The sequence below is a fragment of the Tachysurus fulvidraco genome, chromosome 19, assembly GCF_022655615.1.
Source record: "Tachysurus fulvidraco isolate hzauxx_2018 chromosome 19, HZAU_PFXX_2.0, whole genome shotgun sequence".
NCBI lineage: Eukaryota > Metazoa > Chordata > Actinopteri > Siluriformes > Bagridae > Tachysurus > Tachysurus fulvidraco.
Window position 1 is genome coordinate 12463525 of NC_062536.1, and position 21838 is coordinate 12485362.

The 21838-nt window shown below is 38.3% G+C and overlaps 1 protein-coding gene across 4 annotated transcripts in view; it reads right to left on the bottom strand.

Moving 5' to 3' along the window:
* The window catches only part of cfap54 (cilia and flagella associated protein 54), a 29128-nt gene that overhangs the window by 1293 nt on the left and 5997 nt on the right, over positions 1–21838 (bottom strand). The window contains exons 13-66 of one of the 4 annotated variants that reach the window (XM_047804144.1): positions 21351–21442; positions 21088–21225; positions 20052–20202; positions 19880–19944; positions 19629–19757; positions 19217–19367; positions 19032–19121; positions 18793–18914; positions 18530–18712; positions 17872–17964; positions 17475–17660; positions 17259–17404; positions 17013–17160; positions 16743–16898; positions 16269–16391; positions 15700–15801; positions 14734–14860; positions 14358–14453; positions 14154–14280; positions 13974–14070; positions 13820–13872; positions 13547–13741; positions 13241–13389; positions 12792–12976; positions 12497–12706; positions 12206–12384; positions 11278–11413; positions 11081–11189; positions 10752–10907; positions 10034–10234; positions 9858–9945; positions 9532–9702; positions 9380–9446; positions 8680–8865; positions 8061–8147; positions 7339–7458; positions 7169–7222; positions 6938–7085; positions 6679–6818; positions 5920–6071; positions 5700–5835; positions 5213–5369; positions 4078–4238; positions 3817–3963; positions 3612–3738; positions 3196–3360; positions 2870–2978; positions 2594–2708; positions 2373–2444; positions 2155–2281; positions 1766–1960; positions 1192–1364; positions 761–865; positions 561–664 (exon numbers count right to left, since the gene is read on the bottom strand). In XM_047804144.1, coding sequence (XP_047660100.1) covers positions 561–664; positions 761–865; positions 1192–1364; positions 1766–1960; positions 2155–2281; positions 2373–2444; positions 2594–2708; positions 2870–2978; positions 3196–3360; positions 3612–3738; positions 3817–3963; positions 4078–4238; positions 5213–5369; positions 5700–5835; positions 5920–6071; positions 6679–6818; positions 6938–7085; positions 7169–7222; positions 7339–7458; positions 8061–8147; positions 8680–8865; positions 9380–9446; positions 9532–9702; positions 9858–9945; positions 10034–10234; positions 10752–10907; positions 11081–11189; positions 11278–11413; positions 12206–12384; positions 12497–12706; positions 12792–12976; positions 13241–13389; positions 13547–13741; positions 13820–13872; positions 13974–14070; positions 14154–14280; positions 14358–14453; positions 14734–14860; positions 15700–15801; positions 16269–16391; positions 16743–16898; positions 17013–17160; positions 17259–17404; positions 17475–17660; positions 17872–17964; positions 18530–18712; positions 18793–18914; positions 19032–19121; positions 19217–19367; positions 19629–19757; positions 19880–19944; positions 20052–20202; positions 21088–21225; positions 21351–21442 — 7201 coding nt within the window. Of the gene's footprint in view, positions 1–560; positions 665–760; positions 866–1191; positions 1365–1765; positions 1961–2154; positions 2282–2372; positions 2445–2593; positions 2709–2856; positions 2979–3195; positions 3361–3611; positions 3739–3816; positions 3964–4077; positions 4239–5212; positions 5370–5699; positions 5836–5919; positions 6072–6678; positions 6819–6937; positions 7086–7168; positions 7223–7338; positions 7459–8060; positions 8148–8679; positions 8866–9379; positions 9447–9531; positions 9703–9857; positions 9946–10033; positions 10235–10751; positions 10908–11080; positions 11190–11277; positions 11414–12205; positions 12385–12496; positions 12707–12791; positions 12977–13240; positions 13390–13546; positions 13742–13819; positions 13873–13973; positions 14071–14153; positions 14281–14357; positions 14457–14733; positions 14861–15699; positions 15802–16268; positions 16392–16742; positions 16899–17012; positions 17161–17258; positions 17405–17474; positions 17661–17871; positions 17965–18529; positions 18713–18792; positions 18915–19031; positions 19122–19216; positions 19368–19628; positions 19758–19879; positions 19945–20051; positions 20203–21087; positions 21226–21350; positions 21443–21838 lie in introns of those variants that run through there. The other 3 variants (XM_047804143.1, XM_047804145.1, XR_007138685.1) reach the window with 3 other exon arrangements.

A 21838-nucleotide genomic window follows, 5' to 3' on the forward strand; every position in this document is an offset into this window, starting at 1 on the left:
GCATTCACACACTACGGAAAATTTTCCAGAGATGCCAATCAACCGATCATGCATGTCTTTGGACCAGGGAGGAAACCGGAGTACCCGGAGGAAACCCCCGAGGCACAGGGAGAACATGCAAACTCCACACACACAAGGCGGAGGCGGGAATTGAACCCCCAACCCTGGAGGTGTGAGGCAAAAGTGATAACCACTAAGCCACCGTGCCCCCCCCCCCAATTTTAATTATAATTATTAAATTATTTAAAAACATAAGGTATAACATTTCTTCTTATTCATCCATGATTTGAAAGTGTATAATTATTATATTATTATTACAATAATAATTATTAATATGCAGTTTATATTAAAGTTAAAATAGTAAAATAAAATTTCTTATATTAGATATTGTTATAAGTATATTGATTAAGTATAAATCAGTACTAAAAAATAATCTATCATGTCATATTCCTCTTTTGATCTCAGACCCATATGTCTTCAGTGTATAATAGAGACAAAATATAAATACAAAAGAATTGGCCTTGCTTTTCTAATACATTTGGAGGGTACTGTAAACTTACCTGTCTGTAGAGATAAGTCTGTATCCAGCCTCTATGTCAGCAGCAGCCGGGATGTTGGGCTGTGTGTCAGATGGTGCTTTATTTAGTGCAAAGACCAGCATTATCTATAGACAAAGAGCACGAGTCAGAATTTCTCTATGCCGTTTTCCATAATCCCTCTGTTATGCATTATGAATGAATCTTATTTATTATATGTGTACCACTTTTGGTGATAGTCCATTGCTTGCGAGCGTGGGTCGATGCCACTGAATGCAAAGCTGGTGTGTGTTCAGTGTGGCCCATGGATACAGGTCTGACATCGCCGGCTAGGGAGAACAAACGTAGGTTAGATTTAGTTTATATTGTCAGTGTATGATTCTACCCACTGTTACCATGGGTGTCATTTGATTAACTACAGGAAATGGTGTAACTGGTGACATTATGTTGTTGTGTTCCTGCATTGTCAACATAGAACTGATGAAATACATAGCAATAAAATAACCAACAATAAACAGCACCCTAGATTTCATACATTAGTATCTGTGTGTGTGTGTGTGTGTGTGTGTGTGTGTGTGTGTGTGTGTGTGTGTGTGTGTGTGTGTGTGTGTGTGTGTGTGTGTGTGTGTGTGTGTGTGTGTGTGTGTGTGTGTACCTGTATAGTCTGAGGCTCCAGTATGAGGACAGATGGAGGATCAGGTATTACACACTGCTCTTTGTAATTTGCTAAGTGATCACTGAAGAAGGTGTGTAAATGAGTGAGTCTGAGAGTTAAATTTGAATCAGCAGCTGGAGACATAAACTCCTCTACACCACCTCCTCTTGCCACTGTAAAAAAACACATACACACTATATAGCATAATGCTCCAACACAGCTTATATACTGAACACCTGTACTGGATTATTATGAAACTATTTTTGGGGAAAAAAGGAAATCCTTTAAGACTCAAAAGCAAATGAGGATGATGCTGAAACCTGTGTATATAACTGATGGGCAGTAAACTGAATTGGTTACATATACCTGACCATGGTGATCATTTCTACAATAATAGAAATTAAAATAGTAAAAATCTATTTATTTGTTTTGTTTATCAGCTTTAAAAATGAGATGTTCATCAATGGCCTACAATAAAAAAAAACTCCCAAATGTATATAAGGTTTTGTTTTAGTGAAAAACAAAATAAATATCTCAATTCTGGGTCACAATAATCCGTTTACAGTGATGTTACCACAAGACATAAGGTTGGGACAGGTGAACTGCTTTAGTGTACTTGGTTGTCTGGAGATGTGCCTCAGATTGAGTAGGTGTGTATAGTAGCGGATGAGATGCCCCCAGTTGATCTCAGAACATTTCTTGACTTTCAGCCCATCGTCTATGTCTGGATCAGAACTGGGCTGAACTACCGTGGGCTCCTGCATCCCACCTGAAGCAAAACCACCATACACAGATAAAAAGATTTCAAACTGAGCAAAGACCATTAAATATTTTTTTATTTTTTTCAGAATGTTTGTCTTTTTCTCTAAATAAACAAATGAACAGCCTATCTAGACTCATACAATGGCTGTTTTCTCTCACATAAAGAGAATACTATATGTTTGAATGAACATAAGCACTTACCACAAGGACTGAGTAGATCATTGGAGACAAAATCAGCAAGAGCTTTGAGAGATTTAAGAGGAAGTGGACCTTCTGTCTCTGTAGTGATGCCACACAACTGCCCATGGTTTGTGAGCACTTCCACTGTCTATAAAACACACCACAATTATACGCCTAAATGTTAAATGGGTCACGGTGTCATTACAACAAAGTCAGTTACATGTTAATCTGCGTCTCACCTTTGCAGCAGCTCTCAGACAAACCCAGAAAAGAAGTACGTGACTCTGCACCACAGTAATGCAGTCTGAGCACTAAGGATAGTAAACATACATAGTTGCAATACTTTTAATTATATAGAACATTTCAAACATTAAAGGTCAAATTTAAAGGCCAAATGCAAAGACACTTCAATCATCATCATCATCATCATCATCATCATCATCATCATCATCATCATCACCTTGTCAGATTCAGTAGGTTCCAAAGGTGCTGGAGTTTCTGGAAGGTCATTGGGGGTATTCCGCCACTGCTGCAGGTATATTAGAGCCATCTCCATATAGCACATGTGGATCAACCTAAAAAAAACACCCATGCAGAACTCGATAAAATGTATTGAATAATACTGAATCTTATGTCATCAATGCCGATCAATAGCAGTAATACATCCTGAATTGTACTGAATAATAATGAATGCCTCAGTGACATTTAGTGGCACACACACACCCACGTTACTCACTGCAGACTGTGGCTGTTAGATTGAGCCAATGTGATGCTCTCCAGAAAGGTTTCCACCACTGGCTGGTGTCTGAGTATGCCCAGTGACATCAGGCTCCTCCCCACAATTCCTACAGGAACATAGTCATAATTAAAGACAGACTTATGCCAAAGCATATTCATCAACTTATACGTGGCCTTGTATGGTGCACATCCCATGTTTCTATAAGTCTGTAGTACAAAAACTTTGTAAACATCATATATAGAGCTGTTCCTTTGTTTTATTCCTTATCTAAACCCACAGTCTATTATAGTCCTCTTTGCAAGCTCTGCTCAGACTGTGCTTACCTTTAAGATACAGGATATCAGCCTCCAGCTGGGGGTCCCTGCTAGCCATGGTTTGTGAGATGATGAATGCAGAATGGAGCTCCTCCTGAGCCGATAACCACAGATCCATGTATTGTTTATCCTCTTCTGAAGAGCTCACCATTGCCTGCAGGGCCAAACACTGGCCTGGGATACAGAAGAAATCCAGTAATCACCATGATGGAATATAAATGTAATAAATAGGCACAAGTAGTTTATTAAAGTATGAAGTATTATCAAGTATGTTGATTAAATGTATATATTAATATATACTTAAATTAATAGACATTCTTCAAGTTGATGTAGTATCTTATATAGTATTTGCTACTATTTACAAAATAAAATAAAGTAAAAGCAACAGCTCAGGTTTCAAGAGAGTATACTGAATATGAGCTTACCCAAGCGCATGGTTGTCCGGGCCAGTAGAGGGAGCTGTGGGTGGTAAATGTTCTTCCATGCTGGAGTGGAGAGCAGCTTCAATCTTCCCTCTGCCGTCTTCACAAAACACTCGCCCAGTGACGTCAGCTGTAAAAGGAGAAATGTGCTCACTTTAGAGGTTGCTATTGTTGACCTTTATGTAAGGGTCAGTAATTGAAGACTGACCTGTTGCAGTAGGAGTTTCTGATTGAGCAAGTAAAGCGGTTGACCATCTGAGCCCCTCAGCTCACTCAGCCGAAGAGTGGCCTTAGCAAGGGACAGACCAGACTGCAGAGAAAGGGTACTGCGGCCAGACAGCAGACATACTGCCTCCTACATTCATACAGACAAGCAGAATATTTCACTTAGATGCTAGATCAATGCATAATTATTATACAGATGGGTTTCGTTCATTAGTCAATAAGATATTGCAAATGGGTCACAAGCCTGCAGCATGGAGGTGCTCTCCTCTGGTGTTCTACCACAGTGTGTGTTCAACGTGACCCGCTGTAGGAGTAGCAGGGCCTGTGTGTCTGTGTCTCCCCAGGCCTCAGCATCAGCTAGGCCTTGTTTTATCAACCTGTCTGCCTCCACACTGCTGTCCATACCTACACACACACACACACACACACACACACACACACACAAACAAAAACACTGTCTGTACCCTCCTTGCAAATTAAACCAAAAGCCTGCAGTGTGTGGTGAAGCGACTCTGTTGTGTTTGCACTTACTGTTTTGGGACAAAATTTGCTAGATCATATCTAGGAAGTTTACTGTTATGGGTTAGAAAAGAAAATGTGGGTATCACATGCTAAATACTGCTTTGCAAAAAAAATTACGATTTAGTACTAGACCTGTCAGAGGTTTTTACCCATTCATTTATTTGAATCTTAATTTAATTCCAATTTTGTAGTTTCCAACTTCCAGATGCTAGTAAGTTATGAATTTGGGAGGGTGGGGACATGAAGTTGCACATAAAGTCAGTCAAATTTCTTTAAACTGCTGTTTCTGCAATGTCACAGGGAAGCTAAATAATGATAGTGCTAACTATCTTTTTCTGTAAATATCAGCTAACATACCAGGGATCATCAAGTGACAGGCCACTGTTCGGATTCAGATGCAGAAAAGTACTGGATTGAACTATGAGCATAAATATATACTGTAGCAGAGCTGGTGAAGGTAGGCTGGGGAGGTAGATGGGAATTTCATATTGCAGTTCCAAAAGCAAGAAATGTCTGGAGAGGTCTGGCCATTTAAGGGAGACAACTATAGCTCAAGGTTTACAGTTCTTTACTGTATGTTGTTCAAAAAGGGAAACTTTATTCACATGTTTGTCAGTAATGAAAACAAGGCAAACCTAAGGATTTGACAGATGGAGCAAACAGATGAAACAGTCTAGAGATGAAACCATATACCAAATACTGGAATTTTGTTTAAAACAAATGAATTAATTTAAAAAAAAATATTGCATAAAATCTTTTGCATAAAAAAAATCCAGGCATAAAATCTTTAGTTTTGAAAATAATTACTGCAAAATGGCCAAAATGTACTGGTAAATATTTTGGGATTTCCTGCTGACCTGCATAGATGACAGTGCCAGGGATGTGAGCAGAGAGACTCTGGACCACAGCCACTGTGCAGCGGAGCCATAATGAGTGACCCATTTGCTCTAAAGCTTCCACTGTAGCAGGCATGTCCCCTAGCTGAGGTCCTGTATCTGCCTCAGGCTCATAGAGCTATACAACAACAAAAACATAAATAGCAGGTTACACTTTTCCTTGAAATATTTAAAATGACAACACTGCTATATGAGGACTGGCAGGTTAGCGTCAGGGTGTGAGGAACACATCCTTGTAATAAATTAGTAATTATGTGGTTTAGAATAAAGAGGTCTAAAAATTGCTAGAACAATCCTCATTAAAATTTAGTGCAATTTCAGACCGAACAGTCTCTCAGCCATTTAAGATAACTTTACAGTGCTTATGAAAGACAGGTTTCAGAATAAGTATATATGAGTGCATCAATTTTGCACTTTTATTAAATATTTTCTACATACTACAGAGTACCTTCTCATGCTCAGCTCTAGTACTGGACTGATTAAGCACAGAAGATGGGTGTCTTAGTGGCAGTTGGTGGATACTGTCACTCTGGAGCAATGGAGAGTCCTGCAGTAATCTGAGAGCTGACGCTGCCTGATCCGCACTGCAGCAGGAGAACCACATGATTGTTATATACAAACACACACAAATATACAGGCACATATGCATAATCAACCTTGGGTTTTACCTTAAGGCAGCTTTGCCTTGCTGCAGTGTGAGACTGGACAGCAGCAGTCTGATCTCCACAGCCAGCTTCAGCTCCTCAGGGTCTGTATGGATGTGCTGAAGAGCATACAGCTCAGAGTTTAGCTGGTTAAAGGTCTCTTTCAGTAACAGCGCCTGCAGAAATACGAAATAATAAGAAATCATAAGAAATAAACTTAACTAACTTAGCATCTAAAAAAGCCATACAATTGGCATTGACTGATGTATAATATAGTCTACCAAAAAAACAGAAATTTGACAAAGTGGCTACAAAATAGATAGATAGATAGATAGATAGATAGATAGATAGATAGATAGATAGATAGATAGATAGATAGATAGATAGATAGAGGGACGGACAGACGGACGGACAGACGGACGGACAGACGGACGGACGGACGGACGGACGGACGGACGGGCAGACAGACAGACAGACAGACAGACAGATAGATAGATAGATAGATAGATAGATAGATAGATAGATAGATAGATAGATAGATAGATAGATAGATAGATTTATTGGTATGATTTAAAATGATACATTATCATTATAAAATAATAAATAATATTTGTGAAATCTTAATCAGCTAATGTTTTCAACCAGATGATACAGTATATTGGTTGGACCAAAGATATAATAAGAAGTAATGGTGTAATTATCTAAAATGATTCTAAAATTTTGATTATGATTTTATATTTAAAGCTTATTGACTATTTTTTTTTTTAAATAATAAGCATTGACCTTGACTTGTCCTGGAGTAAGTGTGTCTTTTTGGGGCTGAAGCTGCAGGCCTTTGGGTTCTACACTCATCATGTTGGGGCTGCTGGGAAAATGGTCACTGCTGGACATACTTGAGCTCCTCATCTTTTCCTCCAAAATGTCTGTGTGTCAACACACATATGCACATATATGTTTGAATGTACCTGTATGAGTATACTGGAAAACTACTAGCATTCACTCTAAAAGCAAGTCCCGTTTGCATTGTTACAGTATTTGATACCTGACAGTGGCTCAGGTAGGTAATGAATTGTACTACATATGGCCAAGATGAGTTGAAGTCTGGCCAGATGAAGTTGGCAGGTTAGTTTGGTGCCATACAAAGCCATGATGTCTTCACTAAGTCTCTTGTTCACTAGCTCCTCCAGAACCTGCAGACAACACAATAGCATGTTGTTTCTATACAGACACGTACTGTTTCCTCATCCATTATCTGAAAATAAAAGCTTGTTACCTCAAGATTACAAGGATCTGTGAGAGGTTTATAATTACTGAACTGCTTCCGTGTCTGTGAACACAATACACAAGAGAAGAGTATATCCTTAATATATCCTACAGCAATAAAGTGGTGTTCCACCATTGTTATTACTCCCACAAGCTATGTGATTACTGTACGTATAATACCGAAATGTTCACTGATTTAGTGAAGCTGCTGTGAGGCTGGGGGACTTCCTCTCCATCACTGAGATGGTGTAACTCTTTCACTGCCTCAGCAAAAAGGTGCAGCTCCGTCAACATCTTTACCTGTACAGAAGAAAGTGCGAGCATGACCTTCAGTATAACCACACTGACAACTACATTACTAGCAGCACCTATAATTTTAATTAATTAATTAATTCATTCATTCATTCATTCATTCATTCATTCATTCATTCATCAGTAACTGCTTCTACCTGCTCAGATGTGAGGTGGGAGAACACTTTGGATCGGATGCTATTCCATTGCAAGGAACCATAGACCATAGTATACAAACTCTAACAAACATTCATAGGGACTCCACAGAGACAGTAACCAGAGTTCAGGATCAAACCATGGTAATTGAAGGTAGCAAAGCTACTCACTGGCCCCTTTAAATTTATTCCAATATTGTTGACTATAATCTAAAACTAATCAAGAGAAAGGCTAAAAAGTGAAATAAGTAAGTAAGTAAGTAAGTAAGTAAGTAAGTAAGTAAGTAAGTAAGTAAGTAAGTAAGTAAGTAAGTAAGTAAGTAAGTAAGTAAGTAAATAAATAAATAAATAAAAACCCAGAAGGACAGCATTTCTTTTCCCCAAAGCCTACATCCAGTGTCCTCATACCCTTACAGTCTATCAGGTTTCTACACCTGTATCCACTCTTTTACACACCTTCAGTATTCTGCATCCTGCAGTGAGATGTGGGTGCCGACACACTTTACTGGCTACATATTGGTAGAGAACCAGAAGAGGAAGTGCCTGCAAGCAGACAGGAACATAAAATTAACTCATTGGCACATTAAGGAATGCCAAAATATTATTAATAGTGTTTAACTAATCATAATAACATTCCAGATGCAAAAAGAGCTTAGTACTTGAATAGAAAAAAGTCTCTAATAACTAATTTCACCTGACCTGTGGAATTTTACTCAAGGATTTACAGATTTACAGTGAGATCCCACACAGTTAGGGCGTCTACCGAAAGCAATACAAAAGTGTAATGTAAATGTAATGTAAATGTAAATAAATGTAAAATGTGTGTTATGGTTGTGGTCAGTTAAAGAGTGTTCGCTTATAGGGTTGAAGGCATTTTTGATTGCAGCAAATATCTCAAGTAGCATTTCCACAAAGTATCAAAAGACAGCATAAAAAAGAACACATTTATCTTTGAATATAGGAAAATTATTTTGCTCTTGTATTGTATGCTACTTGTGGAAATATTAAATAAATAAAGAAGCATATTTGATCAGGTGACTGTAAATGTTAGTATGTGGTTGTGATGCTTCAGTACTGAGAGGTGATGTCCTGTGGTGTAGAGCCAGTCACACACGAAGCCCAGGCTGGCCACAGTGTTTCCGATCAGAGTCTGGTCTGAGTCTGAGAAGACCTTCACCCCAGGAATGAGCTCCATATTCAGTGTGTAGGACGAGTATTCCAGATCATTATCAGGATGAGGCTGGGATGCCCTCAACAGACACTGTGCAACAATTGTGCAACACACAAATAAACAAACAGAAAGAGGAAGCAAACACTTGTTTACATGCATTCTACAATTCTTACAGGTCTTCTTCATCAGATAGAAGAATGTCCTCCAAAACAGAATAAATAAAAGGTGAATATCAATATTTTCTATTCCACAACACTTCTCAATCTGATTAATCAGGAAGAGTTGATTTATTTTCTATAATTCTGACAAAGGTTCAGGCTGTTATTCAAATTCCAGGCTTTTATATTAATGTACTAATTCTAACATGTTTGTTTTAATAGCAACAAATCAGGTTTGCGCTGCATAATCTAAAAGTACTATTAACAGATTAAGGAGGTTTGGTATTTAACAGAGAAATACATCCAATTGTTGGAAAGCTTTTTCTTGTGTTTGCTGTAGCTGCTGTAATGTATGTAATTAATCTGTTTTGGAGTTTATAAATGGAGAATTATAAAATCTAATCCCTGATAAATTGCTGGGGAATAAGAGGAATAAAACACTTTACCTTAAAGAGCTTAGCAGAGAGAAGGCAGCAATTTGTCCGTTGGCTTATTTTAGATGTAAAGATATACCTGTGGCCAAAAGAAAAAACACTGTGATCAAATCTTCACTAAAGTGACAGCCAGGACAAATAACTTCACTAGTCATTTTACGTACTGAGCAATCTTAGCAGACAACAATGCTCCCTGGAGACAGCCCCATATCCCAGCATGCCTCAGGGGCTGTTGAGTGGAGTTATGGCTCCAAGAATCACCATCCCAGGATTCTAGAACATTTGTGGTCTGCATGGAACAGTCCAGAGCCTTGCTCCAATGTGTGTGAGCAGCCCTGCACACAGATTATACAAACATATATGCCATTATTATTAACAATATTCTCACTAACTGTACTTCATACGTCATTAGGTATATAGCTAGCTACACTACTACATAATTATAACTTATCACTACCTATAACATAGTTATAAATATGTTAGTACATACTTTGGATTTCCATTGTAGAAATGCAGGTTCCCAAGGTCATGCAGAGCTTGAACTTGCAGTGAGTTATAATTATTTGCCTGAAGGTATTCTACATTAGTGAACAAGAGTTGTTTGGCTTCAAGATCAACACTGTATTTTATTAATAAGTTTTGCAAACTTCAGATATATATTCTTACTGATAGAGCTGTTATAGGAGGACAGGACATTCTGGGTGTATGAGGGAGATAGAGGTGAGCTGTACACAGAATCCACAGAGTTGTAGTCTTCATAGGACAGATCTGGTGGACCGATGGATGGAGCAGTGCTGACTGCTATGTTAAACTCCACTTTGTCCTGTGAGCCATGACAGGGCTCCTTACAGAATGGCACTTCTATTGCTAGAGAGTTAATTAAAATAGGAAATTTCTCACACAATAAATATGAAACATTAAACATCACTCAACTAATAAGGTAGTTTCAACAAAATGGTGGGGTCAGTTGGTGTAAATAGAAAGGCAAGCCATGAATAACAGTTTATCCACAAGTCTCCCTTGACTTACTGGATAATCTCACCAAGATAATTTAACGAGTATCTTGTGCGCTCTCATACTGAACAAACTTTCAACATACCTAAAACTGTTCTCTTTTACTCTTGGACCATATACAGCAATGATTTCTAATTCCACTTTTAGGCGTCAACCACCTTGTGGGTCTAGTTCCTCTAAAAGTTGTTGTTCCTCTTCTGATCTTCTTTGCCATTGTCACACTTTTTTTAATCAGCAGGGATCTAAACCTACACCCAGATTTCTACAAAGCTGCTTTGTGCTCATTTCTAATGTTAAAATGCTATATGAATAAAATAAAATTAAACTTATTCATTATACACTTGTGTGCAGAACAATGAGAAGGACTCACGGTGCTGTGAGTTAGCTAACAGAAGCATAAGCAGTGTGCGGCTGTGCTCGAAGGTACGAAGTGTGTGACGTCTCTTGGCCTGGGACTCTCTGAAGCAGTGCAATGTGCCATCAATGTCCAGTGGTACAGAGACTATGCACATGGCTCTTCTTCTTTCTGCAGAGATGGAAAAAACAAGGAATTTTTTACTAGTGTAAAAACTGGTCTCATGTATTCTGAATAACCTGCATTTGCCCAGAAAATACGATCTGAATGCAGCTAAAGTGTATACCATACAGTATAAGAGGTATATAAAGAGTAACACAGCTCTGAACCATGTCAGCTTTTACCTGCCAACTCCAGTGGTTCTGAGGTAGTACTATTTGAAGTACTCTCAAGACAACTCTCTACACTAGAACATAAGAGCAGTTGCTTGACTGCATAGTTCCTACAGGTCACCTGTGGATAGATGTCAATTACACAGGATTATTCTAGTGCGCCGAGAATAAATGTTATCTTTCACAATTGCCTGCAGCATATTATTCACCTTTTTTCCAGTGACCATCTCTGTGTAGGTGAAGTGTGGCTGAGGGACTGAAGGGCCCCCAAAGTAGCTTATTCTTTCCAGCAGTCTTCTCTGGGCATATACCAGTACAGGGGTGATGACATGGGTGTAGTGTTCCCTGTAAAACAAACCATTAGTTTCCATTTTTAAGATTTATTTTTTCCTTTTTTAAAATTTTCATTTACTGCTGAATTATAACAATTTTATATGTTGCAAAATAGCTACCTCAAAGTATTATGTACAATTTGCAAGCATAAAAAATATTTAGCAGTAGATTAGGAGCTTGTGTGCAGTCAGTAACCGATTTCCAACCAACCAATAAGAATTATATAACCTGGTATTTAACAACTTGATAGGACATCATCGTTTATTTTGCTCATTTGCCAATTCGTACCCATCAGCTAACTCTCCCATATTACAAAGTACATAATGCCAACCTCAGCATTTGTTCAAGCTGCTGTTCATCACAAAGCAGTGTAACAAATTCCAGGGAAAGCCATACAGTACATAAGCTCACAGATGCCCACAGTAACTGATAGGTCACTCAGAGAGCCTGGGCAATTTTGCTCTCTAGGCTCCCAGCCATGGATGACTGCAGCACCATTAGGATTTGACTTGCAATCTCCTAACAATAGAACAAACATATGTCTATTGTGCTACAATGTTTAATGACTTGTAATCAAATTATAGCATCATGTAATCATGATTACTTCATCATATTCACAACAAAAATATGTAAATCCTTGGAAAATAAGTTTAAAACAGTAAGCAATCCAGAATTTCAGGCCAATGTTGGCACAGATACAAATGCTCAGCATTGTAGTAGTATAATTGGCCTGAAAACATCCTATCATTGTCTCTATTCTTCCAGTTACTTCCTTTCTCTGAGTTTCTCAGTGAGACGACTCACCTTGAATAAAAGTTGTATAACAAGGCAAGATGAGCAAGAGCTTCCCATTTGTTCTGGTAGAAGAGGAGCTCCAGTGTGTGCAACACCAAACTCTTCATCCACTTCAAATCTATCAGTACTCCATTATTCAGAGGCCTGGTCTCCAGCTCTTCTCCTTCCTCATCATACACCTTCCATTGCTACAAAGAGAGCCCTCAGCATCAAACACTAAACATGATAGGTTATGACTAATTGTATAAAGTGTGACACTCATGGTGGATGAGTGTACACTGTCTGAATCTGTCTACTGACCTCTAATTTTTCCATCATGTCCATGAGCAGCTCTGAGGCTAGAGCCAGCAGGGGTGTGAACACTGTGTATAACTGATCCAGTGTTATTGTGCTGGGATTTTCAGAGCTCTGGCTACATTCCACCAGAAATGCAATGGTGCTGAACTGGTCCCACAGGATTTCACACACCCACTGCAAAGATGTCCAAAGTCTTCCACGATAGGCTAGAACCTACACAAATATTCAAGCACAACGATATCTCTAACATCCAAGTTAAGAATGAATGCTTTTAGATTAAGTGCAGACTAGGTAGTACCATAGCTCTCCTGATGTGTAGTGAGGCCTTGTAGACCATGTCCAGTTGCTTGAACATAATGCTTTGTGTAGAACTTTCAGTTGTTTCACTACTTTCTGACTCACTGAACTGTTCAATGCATGGATTGTACATTTCACTCTCCACTTCACTTTCCCCAGACCCTGATTCACTGTTGATTGCTGCTCCTAACAAGATATTCGGCACATTATTACATATTAGCCATGACAACAATACATGGACAATTCAAGGATTTCAATAATACAGAAAAATAAACTGTATTGCAGAAATGTATCTTAAATGAGAGAAAGCAGGACCAAACCTGATGAAGAAGGTCTAAATGTTTTAAAAATGTCAAATGTTTTAAACTTAGTTTTCTTTATTTGATGTGATCCATCATAAACCAATCCTGACAAAATTGTCCATCACCATTCCTCATCAAGGATACTCACCCTGACTGGTATCCTTGGCTTTGTAAATGGTGGGTTTGAGGATTGAAGGGCTCAACTCAGGAGGCTCGGTTTGTTGAGAAATATTTTTCCATTTCACTAGTGTTCCCAAATTTGCCAAGGAGAAGAAGCGCAGTGACAACTTGCTGTAACTGAAGATTTTAATCAAAAACAGAAAGATCTCACTATATATAACTATATATATGGATCAATCCATTAATAATATCAGGTATTGGGACATGTTAGGCTCCAGCATGACATTCAGTTAGTCATTTTATTGTTAAAAAACAAAACATAAAATGGGCGTACCAGTGCTGTAGAGGTGTAACAGGGTTTGGTTGTAGGTACTTTCTTAGCAGACCAAAGTGTGCTTGAGCCAGTGTAAGGTTGGCGCGGCATCGCCATGGCAACTCATCCAAGTGCATCTGCCTCATCATCCTCTGCTGTTGGTGGCTTCTCACGGAACCCAAATGTTTCATCATTATCTCCACTGCCTTAAACTCTCTACCACAACATACAACACATCAATATACAATACACAACATCAAATGAAAAGAACACAGGATTACTATTAGAGCTTACTTCTCATAGTCTTCTGAGCTGGAAACTGCTTTCTTCTTTCTATGCCTTTTTTTCTGGAAAAAGACATAGAACGTAGCAGTTTAAAGGGTTCTTGAAGAGAAAGTGGCATCAATGAAGATGTGTATGTGTAAGTGGGTTTGTTTTCTTCATTTACTTCATTACAGAACTGGATGATGGATATTATTAACTTCTCCTGATCTTTCCCCAATTTCTCATAAGGCTTCTTTGGCAACATCAAACTTTCATCTCGGCTGGTAAAAAAAAGACACATTTCAGCCATGTAACCAGACAATTGCCCAGATGTGCACACACATAAACACACACACATACAGACCTCTTAATCCACCTGAAGATTTCTTGGCCCCACTGGATTAGCAGTTCCAGCTGATCCTCCTGCATAGCTTTCTCCAGAAGGAGTGCAGCAAACTCCATGAAGCCAGACGTCTGTTTAAACTTCATTACTATTGGGAAAATACAGTATATAAATTACAATAACCGTTTTTATGTTTTCACGGCTGTATGATTGTGACCAGCTTACCATTTTTGAAGGCATTCATTAGGGAGTTGGAACCAATCACATTGTACAGAATTTCGGGATCCTCTTCTCCACTAAGGTCATGATCAAAACTGTCTGCTGCTGAAAGAGATGTTTCTGACACTAGAAATCTGATTTTTAACATAGAGATCTCAAATCCAAAGGATAATTCTGTCTAAAACACGTACTGCATTACAAGTAAGTAACTTCAGGACATGCTGTTATAGAAAATAATCAATGATAGGGTGGTGTGATGTACTGTAGCTCCACAGTCCACACAGAGTTACTGTTACCACCTCAGAGTTAATTATTCTCCCTTTTTAGTGCTTCTGGCCTAATTCTATTAGTCAAGAATGACCCTATTCTCAGGGCTTTCTACCTTCTCTCTTCCTGATCAGTGTTCCGGTTTTTTCTTGCAGCTTCAAACCAATACATGTCAAAGCCTTCAGTTCCTCACTAGGTTCATCCTTCTGTTCGGCCACTGTCTTCTTTTGGGGTTTCTGAACCTGAAATATAAAACACATCCACAATAATTATAAATTCTTAAAGCTTTTTTGTGTGTGCTTATAATGCTAGCTATGTAAATTAATAGTTTATATTTATTAAAAACAGCTTAATGACCACAAACAGGACTGCTGTAGGGTTCATTTTTGTGCCTGTTAAAAATTGGCACCAACATGAACAAATGATGCTCAAGCATGGGGCTAGGACAGTGGTGGCTCAGTGGTTAAGGTTCTAGTTTAATGATAAGAAAGTAGTCACTACCCATCACTACCAAGCTAACACCGTCTTTGAACAATGCTGTTAAGCCTTAACTGCTTCAGGGAGGCATATCATGTGCTGTGTGACCATAGCTACTTATTAAGCTGTAATATGTGCATAAAAGACTGACGGTATGTGTGACAGTACAGGCTTTATTTGTAGAAGCACTTTTCACCGAAATATATAGGTATATTGAAATAATCTGTAGCTATGTAGATAAGAATCCATACAGAATGTTTCTTCTATTGAAAGTGATATGATGATAATAATAAGAAGAAAAATATGCTATTTTACTACTTACCTTGTATAAATAATTAAGTTTGTATGATTTCTAAAATTAGACAAGCACAATAAGTGATTCTGGTATCAAAGGAGCTCAAACAAACTGCAACTATATAACTGTAACAATTTTCTATCCATATTAATTGCCATTCATTTGTTCTTTTGTTTGTTCGCTGATTTATTCATATATTCATTATTTCATTCAGTAAATGCTTAATGTGCCCTGAGTGGCAGTGGAACTGGAGACCATCACTGGAACCCTGGGCATAATTTTGGAAAGAGTTTTATTAAGAGCACTCACACTGTCATTCTGTGGCAGACTCTCACTCAACTCCATTAAGAGCTGCTTGCCTTGTTCCATCACTGAAGATGCCATGCATTCCTCTTTTGAAGCTTGCAAACCCTACACATATAAAAACACACATAACTTTGTCCTTTGTCTTAGCAATGCAGTCTCTGGTTACTGGATTTGCTAAACCATGGAACTGAGTGGAATGATTATCTGCATGCTCAGTGTATTTCGGATTAGTTTGACATAAATCAATTCATTTGATAAAATTGTTAATCTGAATGGAGTTTGTATGTTCTCCCCGTGCCTCGGGGGTTTCCTCCACGTACTCCGGTTTCCTCCCCCGGTCCAAAGACATGCATGGTAGGTTGATTGGCATCTCTGGAAAATTGTCAACAGTGTGTGTGTGTGAGTGAATGTGAGTGTGTGTGCCCTGTGATGGGTTGGCACTCCATCCCGAGTGTATCCTGCCTTGATGCCCGATGACGCCTGAGATAGGCACAGGCTCCCCATGACCCGAGGTAGTTCGGATAAGCGGTAGAAAATGACTGAATGAATGAATGAATGTTAATCTGAATTACCTTGGCTACGTAATGTGTAATGCAGGCCACCATATGGTACAGTGATTCGGTAGTAACAACACTCCTTTTTTGCTTAAGTGCCCCTGGAATCTCCTGCAGCACCATCAGACACTTAAGCAGCACCTTTAATAAGCACAAAGGATAGTTAATGCGGTTCATAGTTCCATAATTGAATATATAAAATGTAAAGACTGTACAAACATGACATTTATGTTGTGGATTTAACATATTTATATATTTAATAGCCACAAATGACACATTATTTCTACAGTAAAAGCTATTTGTATAGCTGTAATGTGCGTTAGAACAGATAGAGCAACAAATATGACATTAAGAAATAAAACACATAGTGGAGTGTGTTACAGGAAAATATCCAACATTTTAAATAAGCTATAGAAAATTAATAAATACCTTCTGACCAATCAGATACAAGCTTTCAACAGCTTATTTGTATAAACACCTTGATCAACACACCTGGATCACAGGGTCTGATGGGATCTGATAGAAGATAAGAGGTGCCAGGAGGCCATAGCAGCTCACTACCCCCTGTAACGCAGCACTGCTGTCATTGAGATGAAGAGACAGATCTATGGCCACAAGCATCTTCTCACACTCTGCAAGTCTATCCTCCTGTAGCAAAGATTATGAGAACGGCCTTAAAAGGCATTTGCATTTTATTTACCACAAAATATTCACTTTTGCATTCAGTCAACACATTTGAGTTACAATTGATGAGGCTCTAACCTGTTCCCAAATCAAAGGGCTTCCTTCACTGACGGAATCACAGTATAGTGCTCTCTCCTGGATGTTGATATCAGTTTGCATAAAGATTGAGGTGAGGAAAAGCTGCTGTAGTATAGGAGAGGAGAGCTGCAATGTCTCTGCACATAATCTTGAGGGATAAATATAAAACAAATAAGACATAAGGTTTCTGAGAGTGTATTCAGAACAACATCAGGTAGATAATCTCCACTGATATAGTTGTCTAACTTTGTCTGGGCAAGCCTCTCAGGAGCTTTCTCATCCACTGGTTTCTGACAGTCTGCAGAATCTGCAACCGATGGAAGAGTAAAGTGGCTCCAAATGTCACTGCAGGCTTTCTTGGCTAGTGCATACTGGCCTGTTTGGTACGCCACCTGAACCAGAGAAATTGGAATATTACTGGTGTAAGCCTTATGTCTTACAATTTACATTTATATGATGTACCTGAGCCAGATGTGCCCAGGCTGTCAGCAGAGGCAGGGGGAGGGAGGCTAGCACTGGCCGGGTGGTATCTCCAATACTACCTCCGATCAGGTTGCCCTGAGCATCGTAGGCTGCCACAGCAAAAATATACTTCTGGTTGGACTCCAGGCCGCTTATGCAAAACAAGCGTTCTCCTCTAGACGGAATCTAATTGGATCAATAAATTTACTGTTTTAAATCACAAGTACATTCTGACATAGTGTACATAAATGACTCAGAAGTACAACTCAAACAGCATGGAACAATACTACAGTCACGTTCACACTGCATCAGCATTTTGTTTTATTCAAATTTCTTGAATATCTTATTTTTACATTTTATTCACTGGTTCACTAGGTTTTGAATTTTTGGTATTTACCATTTCACCAGTGCCAGTCAGGTGGCAGTCTCCAATCCTCACTTTCAGGTTGACACCTCCAACTTCTTTACCATAAATTCGGTACCAGCAAACCTGACCCAAACCAAAATCAATATGTTTGAAAACTTTTGGCTCTCAATTACATCAATGCAGCATGTACATTTTTTGTTTTATAAAGTGCAAACCTGTAAACATACCCTTCTATGTACAATAGTGGTAGTGTTTTATCCAACATCAAATTACACACTTTAAATTACTTTTGATGGTACACTACACTTATTTTCCTATAATATTTGCAGAAAATATCAAGGTATATTTAAAGGTACTGTACAAGGGAGGTTTGTTTATACACCAAATTAAACCATCAGGACTAAGAAAGTGGTCAGAGTGGAGGCAAATATAGGCCAATACAAGAAGAAAACACGTTCCAGTCTTCAACAAACTAGTAACTGAGAAAGAATTCACTTTCTATAAACAACCACTGCCTAAGCTACTCTGAAGTTGGTCAAAACAAAGAACTCAAATGTATTAAAACAGTCAAGTCAAGGCCCAGGCCACAATCTGACCGAGAATCTGTGGTAAGACACTGGACTGACGATATCAGACAAAAAATGAAACAAAAGAAAAAAAAAATCCCAGAATTAGAATTTGAGTTCACCTGCTCCTCCTGCACATATGGTGCTGGTGTGAAAGTTAAAGTTTGGTTGCTACGTGATACCAGCACAGGAGGTGGAGGAGGTCTACACCCTTCTTCCACTCCTAATCCCATCTCTGCAGAGGTAGCATCACTAAGCAGCCGCTTCTCCTCAACTCCTGCTTTCTCCAGTAATGCCAAAGCCTCCTGTATATAAAAACAGTGCAAGACGATTTTTACATTTTTCGTTCTTGTTTAGATTTTAAATGGTCATTTTAAATACTGACCTCAAGCAGCTGTTTGGTTCCTCTGTTAGTAGCATCTTTCTTGTAGAATAGTAAGGCCTTCTGCACCAGAAACAAAACTCTGGAGATTTTATTCTTCTTAATCTTTGCTTGCATTGCACATTCTGTTACAAATAAGCAAGGACAATGCAGCACTGTTTAGACTGTATTCTGTGTACACAAAATACTTATTGGATGTCTTTTTTTTTTTTTTTTTGGCAAAGATAAATAGATGCGTTTACCTGTTCTAGCCCTCTTTGAAAGTACAGCAGTACACTGTCCTTGTGCACTCTGCATAAGTGGCCTCTTTCTCCCCTCGACATTCTCATCATCTGAGTTGGTAATATTGGTGAAATTTAACACATAAGCATCATTATTGTTTTGTTCTTTTCATGATGGGTGGAGTGGGTGGTGGAGTGTCACATACCGGGGTAGAGATCTAGGAGTTTGAAAGATATCCTGTGCTGAAAAGCCAGCAGTTCCAAATGTATATCCATTAAGAGAGATCTGGTCAATGAACTGCTAGTTCTTTCAATCTGTGCATCCCTAGAAGATCTCAAATTTCCTCCACTAAACATCTGAGAAAAATTAGATGCCGTTTAGTGCTTGGTTTCCACACATCATTTTCCAAAACCTTTCAATTGTATGTATTTCAGTCTGATTCTTGCTGACTAATGATTCTTTTGTTGAACACCATCTTGACAAATGTATTATTTCTACAGAGATATTAAATTAATACTGCATTACTTGGTACATGTGACAGTTATTCTTTCTGCTCTCATTTCCATGTAGACTAATTGGAGATGCTAGCTTTATTGGATTGCAAGCTACAGTATTACCTGTAGGTATACAGTGTCAGAGATGGCAGAAACACCACAAGGGAGACATACAGTCCTGCCTCTTGATACACACTCCAGGCCTTTCTGTAGCACAGTCCACACCATCTCAAGATGTTCTACTTGTGAGTTCTGGAAGCATGTAGAGGTACTAATTGTATTTAAGACATGCTCAATCTTTTACACAGTATCAGTACAATTAATTCATTATTTTACATTTAATTAAGACAACAATGTGGCTTAGATGAACATACGGTACTAGGTGTGGCTGTAGGTTTCTCCACAGGGGTGGAACTCAAACTGCTGCCGTTAGTTGTGTCTATAAAGACAGAAGCAAAATAATGTGATTGCACAAAGCAAGTGGGAATTTTGTACTAATCCTCAAATGTGTTAATGAAGTCAGCAAAACAGTGTGTAATTACATACATTTTGTTGAGATGGTCAGTGAAGGCGATTCTGCACTGTCCTCCAGCACTGAGGCCAGTCTTAATGTCATCTCAGCCACTGCCACTGGGTCTATATCAGACAGCTGAGACTTATAGGCCACCTCACACAGAAGGAACAGAGTCTGGACCCACTGCATAATAGTCACAATTAATTGAATTCATTAATAACACTACTGTAGAGATGTGTTGCTTGCAAACAAGTTCTCTTTGAGTTTAGGCTGAACACCGGAAGCAACCTTTATTTCTGAAGAGGTGCTTTTTATAAGGAGATAAGACAAATAGGTCTTCTGTTAAATATATATCAGCTTTTTGTATTTACAATTATCTCAAAGCATATAATGTGCATCTGGTATTTACAGAGTGTGACTTATCAGTATATCTGAATAATATACGAGTCTAGTATGGGAGAGGTACACATTAGGCTAAATAGAACGGAAGCCTATATAATGCAATTCTGTGATGTTTACTGCATTTGTTAATGTGCATAGTGCTTTGCTGTTTTCACATATATTTAAGTTGATTTTGTAACAATATAAATGCATAGTATAGTGTTATTTTATGGTAAGTTAAATTAAATGAAAATCTGTCATTAAAAATCTAAGTCGGTGAAAATTTAAATGAGCTATTTGAGAATTCCAAAGATCTGTCTGTCTCTTATTGTTAAGCAGGGCCCATACTTTATTGTTTTCTATTTTACTTTATTTTTACAATAATGCTTTTTTACATATGCAGCATTCAGTGTGTATTAATTGAATGCTGGTGTGTTAACCCCTTAGTTCATTTACTTTCTTTACATTTCTCATAAACATATTTCTGACAAGTGAATGAAATGTTCCAGCCCTACAGTCTGTTCCAGTCCTACAGAGAAATTCTTTTCTGTTCCAGGTATATCTGTGAACTGTAAAGCCAAATAAGACTAAACATTCTGACTAGGCAACATGGCTAAATGGTGAGAAAGTGTATTTAAACTATATATTATTATTAAATCAAAATACCACAATCTGGCATATAATTACCTTGTCAGGGAAGGCCATTTTGGCCATGTAGCCTACAGGGTCATTGTGTCTGGCCTGAGCTCTCTGAAATACAAGCTTACATTTCGCCCAGAGATACAATAAAATATCCAGCACCAGATCCTCATCCGGTCTGATGTCCTGCACACAGATACATGCAGTACAGTATACACGAGCACAATAGGCAGTCTTTTACCAGTGGAATAACAAATTACAAAACAATTTACAAAGAAATGTATATCTGCTGTGTATATCTGTGTGCTGACCTGGGCTGCTTCACACACGCATACATGCAGAGTCTGGACAAGATTTAGGAGCTCATCTGTCATGCTAATTGGCACTGAAGATTGGTCTTTATCTGTAGTTGAAAAAGAAAAAAAGAGAGTATGTCAGAATGTAAGAAAAGATTGGTGCAAACCTATTTAAACTTGGTCAACTTTTTTTGCACCCAGAAACACCTTACATTGTGCAAATATTTTTTATGAACCCCCATATGATCATAGCTTATTTTTAATTTATGTGTAATACCTAAGGAATAAAATTCAACAGATGGACACCTGACCATAACATTCATATATGAAGGAAGAAGGAAAGGAATGGGTATGCTGGTAAATTGTCCAACTTTTGGCCATATAGTATAGAAGTTAGAGTATAAACAGTCATCCCTTTCTTTCTTTAGAAACAACATGAATCAAAATACTCCATCATGATAATTTTGTCAGAATACCTAACATACTGTATGTAAAAAAGTGTT